We start from the raw sequence: 11504 nt of genomic DNA, 5'->3' as shown, positions 1-11504 counted from the left end.
CCCATGAAACTTCGAATTTCAGGAACGTTTGTTGGTCTAGACCAATTAATCATGGCTTCTACTTTGCTTGGATCAACTGAGATGCCAAACCGTGATATGACATGACCTAAGAACACCACACGATCTAGCCAAAACTCACATTTTGACAATTTAGCATAAAGTTTTTCTTTGCGAAATATCTGTAGGACAATTCTCAAGTGTTCAGCGTGTTCCTCTTCAGATTTTGAATATACCAAAATATCATCAATAAAAACGATAACAAATTGTTCAAGAAATTCCTTGAATATGCGATTCATTAGGTCCATAAATACTGTTGTAGCATTTGTAACACCAAACGGCATTACCAGGAATTCAAAATGACCGTATCTTGTCCGGAATGCTGTCTTTGGTATATCTTCGTTTCGTACTCGCAATTGATGATAACCGGAATGCAAATCGATCTTTGAATAAATAGTGGTACCCTGAAGTTGATGAAATATGTCAACAATCCGAGGCAAGGGGTACTTGTTCTTTATAGTAGCTTGATTCAGTTGTCGATAATCAATGCACAACCGCATCGAACCATCTTTCTTGCGTACAAACAACATTGGGGCTCCTCATGGTGATACACTGGGTCTAATGTATCCTTTATTAAGTAATTCTTGTAATTGTTCCTTCAACTCCTTTAATTCTAATGGGGCCATTCGGTATGATGCTTTAGAAATAGGAGTTGTTCCAGAATTTAATTCTATCGAGAATTCTATTTCCCTTGGCGGAGGAAATCCAGGTATTTCGTCAGGAAAAATATCTTGAAATTCATTCACCACTGGGGTTTCAGACACTGTTGATTCTGCTTTCTCGGTGTCGACGACATACACAAGGTATCCTTCATTCCCTTGGAATAATAAACGCGACATCTCCAAAGATGATATCAGTGGAATTTTGGCATGTGAGCCCTTACCATAGAAATTCCATTTTGTCCCAGAGTTAGAACGAAAACGGACTATCCCATGGAAACAATCAATGGTGGCATGGTATATTGTCAGTGTATCCATTCCCACGATACAATCAAAATCATGCATTATTTTATTTAATTACCGTTTTAGCTCTGCTACGGAGAATGAAATTTTAAAATTTAATGTCAACGCGGGCCCAGACATTTAAAAAAATATATATTCATTATTATATAGTATAAAAGTATAATACGTATAATTATTAGTTGAGACAATGCAAATAGCATGTTTATTAAATTCATATAAATATTTATATTGTTAATATTTGTCTTTAACTAAAACGCATATCATCCCGGATTAGTTCAACATCATACCAATTTACATATTAGTGCTCGAATAAATATTACATAACAAAATATACCGAGCCTAATTATATATATTTTTATGCATCTTTATTTTAGCTCCTCCCTCACAGCATTTGAATCGGCACGTATACTGACCAAGTCACCCTTACTGAGAAGTATAATAAACTGGGGTCTTTCCCCATCACCAACATCAACCGAGGGCAATCATAAAAGATCTCCTCTACTAGTGCTAATGCTCCATCTATGAACATGATAGTATAAGTGCTTTCCTCATACTGCTCCTCACTCAGAAGTACGATGGATGCCATGTTGCCCTGATTATCACCACACACAGAAGATAATCGCCCCCGAGGGATAAGCAATAGCCCAGTATGAAAATACCGAAATAAAAACAACATGAATTGTAACGAATGATACATGGATGCAATGCATGATCAGGGTATGTACACATGCACGGGAAATCAGTATATCGGAAGTTGCACAATCAATAAATGCAGCGCATAACAGCTCGAGCTATAGGCAAGGCTCGACTACACTGTCGTAGCGACCACTCCTCCCACAGTCTACTACCGTGTGCCGGTCAGCTCGCCAAGGACTACGGACGTACTGTGCATTATCGGCCTACATCATCTCTCGGGCTATTCGCAGCTCCGTACCATCCCGATAATCCCCTCGAATCCAAACACAATATCGAAAGAAGTAAACATTGAAATCGAGGCACAATATGCAATGCAATGTTATGTTATGCATCGATGCTACATATATAGAAAATACATGTGTAAAATACGTTTTGTTTTAATGCATCGATGTTATGTAATGTCACAAATAATCCACGTAACAATTTAATGTCATGTAATTCATATTCAACAAATATCAAACTTTACAAATAATGTTGTATGTTATCCGATAATAACAAACCTTGTTATGAATTTATTTCAACGAGAGAAATTTAGCTCCGTAAAATCCTTGATCTATTATATAGAAAATAATAGATAAATTTTTAACTCCATTTACTTGGTTAACACTAAACACGTTAAATAATTTGATACAATTTCAATTCAAACAACTTTAACCATAACTCTTTTGATTCATCTAATTAAAATTTGAGATTCGGTAAATTTTTGTAATTCATTATTCCAAATTGTATTTATTATATAATGTTATAGTCTTACAAAATAGTCATGAAATCCAATTTATTAGATCACATAAATTAAATAAATGTTCCTGATTATTATTATTCATTCTCAACTCAAGATTCATGAATTGTAATTCTAATATCATCAAAAGTCCAAAATAGCAGTAAGGTATGAACACCCATTAAAATCCAAAAATAATTTCTTAAATTTTTGTACATTGACATTCTAAGCAAAACATGTAGTTGGATTGGATCTATACATAAACTAGGAAGTTATATAAAATATTCAACATTTAGTACACGAAAATACACTAATGATTTCAAACATAAAGGTTGGAAAAAATGTGATTCAATTTCTAAATACTTAATATTTCTACACATACATTTAACAGCTTATACATATGTATATGTGTATTTAATTTCAATAGTTGGCACATTATCATATATATATTTATGGTAGAAAAGTACAAGTAATTAATTAAACATTTCTTACCTTCCCCGAGACCTCCAAGTGACGCTGGAGAATTTCTTCAGTGTATTATTATTGTTGGCTTATTATTAAAGTTTAAGAGTTCAGTTCTTTAATTCAAAATTCACTTGAAAACATCTTCTTATATAGTTGAAGTCTCCTTGTTATTTCTTCGATACCAAGTTTCAAGGATACAAACAAAAGCTAATCATTTTGGAAGCAAGTTGCATCCACAATTACTTAAGTGAAATTTGTTTCACTATTTCATTTCTTGGAATAATATATTAGTATAGTTATATTATATTATTTTTACCATTGTCTTTTCATTTAATTTAAATGTTACATTTATTTTATAATACATATATACATAGTGGCTACGTGCTTTAATTTATTCCATACATGTATATTTTAATATGAAAGATATACATATAATTATTTTACATTCTTAACTTTTTTTTGGAGATTTTATTCTAATCGGTGTGATTAACAATAAATTTCAAGGCCTTACAGTTTTAGTTCTTTAATTTTCGTTTTTGACTCCTTATCGAACACATCGAGCCATCTCTCAAAATACTTGAGCCATGGTCGAGCCAACTCGAGCCAAACCTGAGCCAACCAATCTAGGAACCCTCCTGACCAACCCTGGCCCCTGGACCTAGCCCCTAACTCACGCACAAAGTCTAGGACAGACCCCCAATTCTGTACGTCAATCTCTTCCACATGACTAGGACTCTAAGTTAGCTTAGGACTCAACCAACCCCTTAACCCTCGACCACCACTGCCCTCACTGACCCTGGACAACGCTCAGACCATACCCAGACCAGACCAGCCCAAGCCCCTGAACCCAATAACAAGCCACCTGTATTCAGAAACACCAACCTGCGCGCATGTGCCTTTCTCACGGTTTCCACTCTTGGTTCGAGCCACAGCGCACCCAGCCACTCCAGCCCATGACCGAACCATTGGCCAACCCCCATTGACCCCAATGGACCAGCCTGGCTCATGCCCAGGCCAGCCGCAAGCCACTCTTCTTCACCGAACAGATTCTGCGCAAGCTTTGGGGGAGAGTCCCACTTCACGTGGACTCTTCTCCATCCCAAGGCTCGAGCCCTAGACCTCCTGGCACCCTTTCTCGTACCTAACCATGACCCCTAGGACCCAACCACCAGACCTGGTTGAGCCACCTGCCCCCATGCATCAATTTCCCTTCAACCGATCCCATAATCTACAATAGTGATCAATTTGGTTCTAGCTTTGTTCATGTGCGTGTGCAGCCTGTTTGTGCGCATCCTAGGCCCTTAAACTCGTGTAAAACATGTCTTATATCATCCTAATTCATGGTAGCCCCTTTAGTTACATATAAAACTTGTTTTTGGATGAAAACCCAAGCCTTAAAAAATCACTTATGAAGCATGTACGAAAATACAACATGATGCCACTTGATTTTCATGGAAAACACAATTAAATAAATACTATGGTGTGATTAATGATTAAAGGAAACAATATGGCGTGCCTTTGCGTATTGAACGCACATAAAAACGTTGACGATTGAAAAACGACGACGAGAGAACGACGGCTTGAAAAACTCTAGCAACTTGATGTTTTTCCCTTCATCCTTGCATGTGTGCGTGTGTTCTATAAACAGAGAAAAGTGTTTGGAGTTTGTAGGGGAAGTGGGCGTGTGATAATATGGGGTTTAGGGTAGGTTTTTTCGTAAATTAAATACTTAATTAAACACTAATCAAGCTTATGTCAATTAGAAAGATTAATTAGGCCCATTAGTACTCAATTAAAATATTAAAAATTATTTTGTTTAATAAAGTTTGTGAATATATTAGCCAGCTTGCCAAAACGTTCGTATTTTTGTTGAAAATCCAACACCGATCTGGCTTATAAAATCACCTCAAAACTCCTTATTTTCAAAAATAAGAAAAAGAATCGCCCATATTTTAAATAATTAAAAACAATTAACCAATAAAAACATTTTCTATTTTTCAGCTCTCGGTCTCTGTTCATCGATCGCAACTCGACTAACATTTAAAAATACATTTTTATGCAACCATGTAGAAAAGTATATTTTAAACATGTCAACATGTACAACATAATTAATTTATGCAATTAAAACAATTAATTGAAATACACAAGGAATTTAATAATTTGTATGTTTATAGTTCGCTTGACCTTTCAAATTTTCGGGACGTTATAGAAAGTGCATATAACCCGAGGACTGGTGCTAGTTTTCCGCATTTATGATTTTAAGTTTATATTAAAGATTTTTATGACTTTTATCATACTTTTGGGTGGTTTTTGAGAAGGTTGTTAGCTTTAGCTTTATTGCTAAGTTAGGATTTGCAAATGTATGACGATTTTATGTTTTAAACTAGTTCTTTTGGATTTTCAAGTTTATTTGATTTTTTTATTTTAAAAATGATATCAAAAATATTTTAATTATATTTATATGTATTCGGCCGATGACTAAGAAATCATTAGGATTTAAAAATTAAAAAAAAATAGTACTTTTAAGAAATTTTCTAATACTTTTTAATAAAATGAGCCAAAGTGCAACACGAGTACATAGAGCATCTATATTGTACCGAGTCAAAGAACTAATGATGTTCAATATCTCTATGCACATACCAATGAAAGATGTAGTTAACATAATACATGCTAGTTTCGAGCTCGAACGACCAATATCCTTATTTTTGGTGTTTGAATCGACTAGGAATAAGTTTAAAGTATACAATATACATCTAATGAATTTCAAGATCAACTTAAGAAAATGGCATCGTGGTATTATAGTGTAATCAAATACTTTATTTATGCGGTTTGTTTGAGTATACATGTAAATTAAATGCTATAATTAGAAGTATATATATAAAAATTTACAATGGGAATAAATTTCTTCATCAATTCGAATTTTTTTATAACTTTTCAAAATGATAATACAGTAAAACCTTTAAAATTAAATAATGTTGGGACTACGACATTTAATTAAATATAGAGAGGTTTTAATTAATCGATAAATTAATAATTTATTATTTTAATTTTTTTGTTCCACATACATAAATTTAATGACATAAAAAGTGATTTCGTTTCATATGTTTCACCAATGCATATATTATCTTCATTGAACTGATATATCAAAACTTTATTATATGTATATATTTATAACAACAGAATCAAATTTCATGAAAAAACAAACAGTGATAGAATTATATTTTGCTAAAATTTCCTAATTATGTACATAATTTTTAAAAATTATTAATTTATGATATAAATGAGACCATAATTTTATACAAACGTCTTTTGAAAAATTACTCTTATTAATTTATCGAAACTATTAATGACCCAAATTAGAACTTACATAAAATATTATCTTAGAGTTTTATTATTTATAAAAGTTTTACTCTATATAGATAAATATGGGAGTATTTTGTACAAGTGACTAGAACAGGATTACTTCATTTTTAAGCTAAAAAGTTTTTAAAAAATTTATTTTTAATATTTCGTTCACCATAAAATAGTATTTAGATTTTATCTATGTAATTTTAAAATCCTGGTTGCGTTATTGCTCATAAAATATCTTGACAAATTTTTTTCTTTTAAATATGAATAATATTTTGGCCGTTCTTAAAAAAATATTGTTCCTCCTAATTTTTTATTTTAAAATAAAAAGTAAGACTGCGCGATTCAACAAATTAAGATAGAGCAACGACTTTTCCAATTGCTATGGGAACGTCGACCGTCTGGTGTTTCTGGGTTTGTTAACAGCTCAGTTTATGGCTAGTTTTAACTTTGTTTCCAATAGTTTTAATTTTTATATAGTAAAATAATTTTTTTGAAAATATATCAATAAATGAAATGATTGTGTTGGTTTTTGTTTCTCAGGAAAAAGAATTGGAGTAGGTCTCTTTTTAAACGGTCTTACGAATCTTTATCTGTGAGATGGATCAACCATACCGATATTCACAATAAAAAATAATACTCTTAACATAAAAAATAAAATTTTTACATTGATGAACCAAATAAGATATCGGTCTCACAAAATTTGACCCGCAAAACCGTTTCACAAGAATTTTGGCCAAAGAATTGATCGTAAGTTTGTAACCAATAATTGTTTTTTAATTTTAAATATGTGGGCAGGCACATATTAAAAAATTGTAAATCATATTTTGTTATATTATAACATAAAATAATATGGTTCGTTATTATTATTATTTTAACAAATAATGTGGTGCTTTTTTTGGGGGAGAGGAAAATTTGGATCAGAAGTGATGATGATATTGAGAGATGCCAACATGACTTTTAGCCTTTCAGGGCAAAAAATAATGATAATAACCGAATATTGACATGATTTCCGAATACAAATTGATCTAAAGTATTATAATGCACAAAATTTATAATTATTAATCACATTGGAAAACATAAAGTCCCAAGTGTTATTTTACCAAATCAAAATATGAAATACAATTTCAACGTTCGACGCTCCTCCGGAATACAAAACACAATAGAGGCAAGGCAACATTATTATGCTGCAAAAGGATTCCAACACAAAATAAAATGAATATTAAAAACTAATAGGTAGAAACTGAGAATAAGAAAAGCAATACCTTTATCTGCTTACCAAAATAAAGACTTCAATAATCAGCAGACTGAGAATTGTTTCTGATCAGAAACATTTCCTGTGCACAATCGAAGGGCCGGATTCGTCGTACTCTGCCTTCGCTATCCACATCTGTAGACAATGAATTAAATATAAATCATGGATCAACAATGCTTGTATAAAGTATATCTAACAATAGTCTAAATCATGCTATTGTGCTTCATGTTGTTCTGCGTGTTCACTTGTGCTTGATGGGCGCACAAGCTTACCTGCTGGAAAGTACTGAGGGATGCCAAGATGGACCCCCCAATCCAAACACTGTACTTCCTTTCTGGGGGAGCCACAACCTTAATCTTCATGCTACTAGGAGCAAGAGCAGTGATTTCTTTGCTCATTCTATCAGCAATACCGGGAAACATGGTAGACCCCCCACTCAGCACAATGTTTCCGTACAGATCCTTTCTGATATCAACGTCACATTTCATAATAGAATTGTATGTTGTCTCGTGGATACCAGCAGCTTCCATTCCAATCATAGAAGGTTGGAAAAGGACCTCAGGGCATCTGAAACGCTCGTTGCCAATAGTGATAACTTGCCCATCGGGCAACTCAAAGTTCTTCTCAATGCTGGTGCTTGTTTTTGCTAATTCCATTTCCTGCTCAAAATCAAGAGCAATGTACGCCAGCTTCTCTTTCATGTCCCTCACAATTTCCTTCTCGGCTGATGTGGAGAAAGTGTACCCACGCTCTGTGAGGATTTTCGCAAACTGCTCAGTGAGGTCTCGGCCAGCAAGATCAAGTCGAAGAATAGCATGTGGAAGAGCATATCCTTCATAAATGGGGACTGTATGACTGACACCATCACCAGAGTCCATGACAATGCCTGCACGAAAGAAAGTGATTATAAACAAGAAACAGGGAAATATGAAGTAACTAGTCATATATCACCGCTGATACCACACAGGAAAAAAGGGTGCTGATCAAATATATAACGAGATACTTAGAAGATAATGGATGGTTGGAGTTGAACTTGAAATGGTATCCATCTAAGAATTGCAATACCATATTCAGCATGTACTCGATTTACAGAATTGATATTCAAAATCGACTAACCAGTGGTACAACCACTAGAACGTTGTTCATCTAAGAACTGCAATACTTCTTTAGCATGTACTCAATCAGAGAAAATGAAATTGGGAATCGACTGACCTGTGGTACGACCACTAGCATACAGGGACAGGACAGCCTGTATGGCGACATACATGGCAGGGGAGTTGAAGGTTTCAAACATAATCTGGGTCATCTTCTCCCTATTGGCCTTTGGATTGAGAGGTGCCTCAGTGAGGAGAATTGGGTGCTCTTCAGGGGCAACACGCAGTTCATTGTAGAACGTATGATGCCAGATCTTCTCCATGTCATCCCAGTTACTAACGATGCCATGCTCAATGGGGTACTTCAAAGTAAGAATACCACGCTTGGACTGGGCCTCGTCCCCAACATATGCATCTTTCTGCCCCATTCCAACCATCACACCTGTGTGCCGTGGGCGGCCTATAATGCTGGGGAACACAGCCCTTGGAGCATCATCTCCAGCAAACCCAGCCTAAAGTATCATTAAGTCAAGCCTCAAAATAAATATTCAATTCATATGAAACCAACCTCTGTAGATGGAGTATCTTATTCGATGCAAAGAGGATTTCTGTACAACAATAGTTACCTTGACCATTCCAGTTCCATTATCACAAACAAGTGGTTGAATGTCCTCTCCGTCTGCCATTTACCTGTAAGCATCCAAAAATTATAAAATTTCATAAGATTTTAAGGCTGATGTAACATTTTGGTTGCCATCAAAATTCTTTCAGTGTGTAAGCCACAATAATTACTCGTACAAGATGATAACATCATTGTTTTAGTGGTTATCAAGATCTGCATGACAAACAATCTCCCAGTTTCTCAGTACAAACAAATGTTATTTGATGCACAACCATTGAGTGCTAAATACATTAAAATGCATACCGGCACAATGTAAAATAATCGATTATTCAGTTTCATCAGTCAAGAAAGAATGCAATTGCTAATCAATGAGAAATATGAGCTCAAAATTTGTACAGACGTCACAACTTATTAATAAAATGAAACTTGGCAAGAGTCATTTCGTGATCAACATATACTGGGAATCGAAAAATACCTTTTTCACAGAACAACGCAATAAGGAATTGCAGTTGTAAACTACTTTTCCCCGTTTCAATATTTTTGATAGGGTACACCAAACACCCTCACTTAACACCCTCAATTAACAATAATTTTCAACCCACTACTCAAAGAAACTCTTAGACACGTCGGTGTTTTTTTCTAAATAAGATCAACATCTCACAAGAATTGACTACTCTTCAAGTCCAGCCAAATATCACCAGTCTCTAGTATAACAAAGCAAACACGCTACTCACATAGCCACAAAATTTCGTACACAAACAGCTCAATACATCAAAATCTGTAAAATATTTTATCCCAGAAAAGATCAACTCGGATCAAACAGATCACACATATATAACCCCACGTCCAAATCCAGAAATGGGAAAATGCAAGCAAAATAAATGAATGAATAATTGCACAAATAAAATTCAGATATGAGATAAAAAGATCAAAACTTTTAAAAAATAATCAACCTGGTAATCAGATTCACCTGATCAGAGACCTAATGCATGCACAAACATATAATGCACTCACAAATCTTTAACACATCAAGAAATGCAAATCAGAATAGAAGAAATGCATGAGAAATTAAAGAGAATGCGATCACCTTGTTTAGGTGATTTCAGCACAGCCCTAGAATCAGATGAATAATATTAAAAATGATGGGGGAAGGAATTGAGATTGCTGGAGAATGTATTGTGGAGTTTTTCCACAAATTAAGCGCCTAACGATTCAAAAATGGGAATGAGTGAACGCAAATGAAATGTAAATGTGAAGGAAATTAAAGTCACCTTTAAATGCACCTACACACTCGCTTTATCTCCGATTGACCCTCGTTTCTTCTGTTAACCAACATTTACTATTGATCATAAAAAAAAAATTATAAATATTGATTTATTTTTTTTATTTTTCAAAATAACCTTCAAATAAAATAAAGATCGAATTAAAATTGAGAATCGAAATGAATATATATATAAATAATGGTAAAAAAAGCAGTTTCACGCGTGTAATGTTGTGGATATGGTCGGATTGAGTTTCGAGTATGGTTTGTTTAGTTTGTACAAGAAAATGTGATATGATCAAATGTTTACCATTAGAACAAAATCTATAGGGTATGTTTGGTTGGGTGGATTAAACAATATTAGATAAATAATCAAACATTTATCTAATATTTGGTTAAAATTTTAAGATACTTTAATAATCACTGATACTCACGGGAAATTTAGGGTCCGCTCCCAGTAAATGTCACTAGTACAGACGCAGGGTTTTGAAATTATTATGAGCCTGAAATCACGAAAAAGACCGTTAGGAGGGAGCCAGGAGGGTGTCCTGGCGTAGCCCCTTCGACGCTCAAGTCAGTGACTGAGGATATATGGGGGGAACAGCTAAGGGTGCTGCTGAAAACAATATATTGAATTCTCCAAATGAACACTCAAACCTGATATTTATAGGAGAATATCTGGACCCTTTATGGGCCTCTCTTCTATTTCGGCTTGGGATGGCCAGGGGTAGTGGGCCCATCCATGGGGTATCACCAGTCTCCCCCTCCCGAGTCGAACTGAATCAGAGGTTCAAAGTTCGATTATTTCTGCTGTCCTCGGGTTACTGGGTGCGAGTTGTGCATTTTCTTCCAGCTGTCCGTCAGTCTCCAAAAATTTGGAAACGAATCAAATCGTAATCCCTCCTTGAAAGGAAAGATTTGGTTGGGCTTCCCGTATAAACAGAGGTCCCCTACTCACATCAATTTCACTTCTCCCCTACACAATTTTCTCATCAATTCACCAGCCCTCTCCCGTCTACGTCTCAT

At 34.6% G+C, this 11504-nt stretch overlaps 1 protein-coding gene across 3 annotated transcripts; it reads right to left on the bottom strand.

The window, feature by feature from the left end:
- Positions 1-7275: 7275 nt before the first annotated feature.
- LOC140818440 (actin-97-like) lies at positions 7276-10499 on the bottom strand. 3 transcript variants are annotated; one of them, XR_012114982.1, is made up of 6 exons: positions 10305-10499; positions 9222-9285; positions 8714-9107; positions 7774-8387; positions 7512-7636; positions 7276-7433 (listed from the first exon to the last, which is right to left on the bottom strand). XR_012114982.1 is itself a non-coding variant. In XM_073178394.1 (6 exons), exons 2-5 carry the CDS (start codon positions 9279-9281, stop codon positions 7571-7573), a joined length of 1134 nt encoding a protein of 377 aa, XP_073034495.1. In that variant the 5' UTR covers positions 9282-9285; positions 10305-10499; the 3' UTR covers positions 7276-7433; positions 7526-7570. The 3 variants fall into 3 exon arrangements, 2 of the variants coding, with proteins under 2 accessions (XP_073034495.1, XP_073034494.1); XM_073178394.1 differs by having other exon boundaries at positions 7526-7636; XM_073178393.1 differs by having other exon boundaries at positions 7276-7636.
- Positions 10500-11504: the final 1005 nt, after the last annotated feature.

The sequence above is a fragment of the Primulina eburnea genome, chromosome 17, assembly GCF_022965805.1.
Source record: "Primulina eburnea isolate SZY01 chromosome 17, ASM2296580v1, whole genome shotgun sequence".
NCBI classification, from domain to species: Eukaryota; Viridiplantae; Streptophyta; class Magnoliopsida; order Lamiales; family Gesneriaceae; genus Primulina; species Primulina eburnea.
The sequence above is the reverse complement of the archived record's forward strand: the minus strand, read 5'-3'. Positions and strand labels throughout refer to the sequence as shown.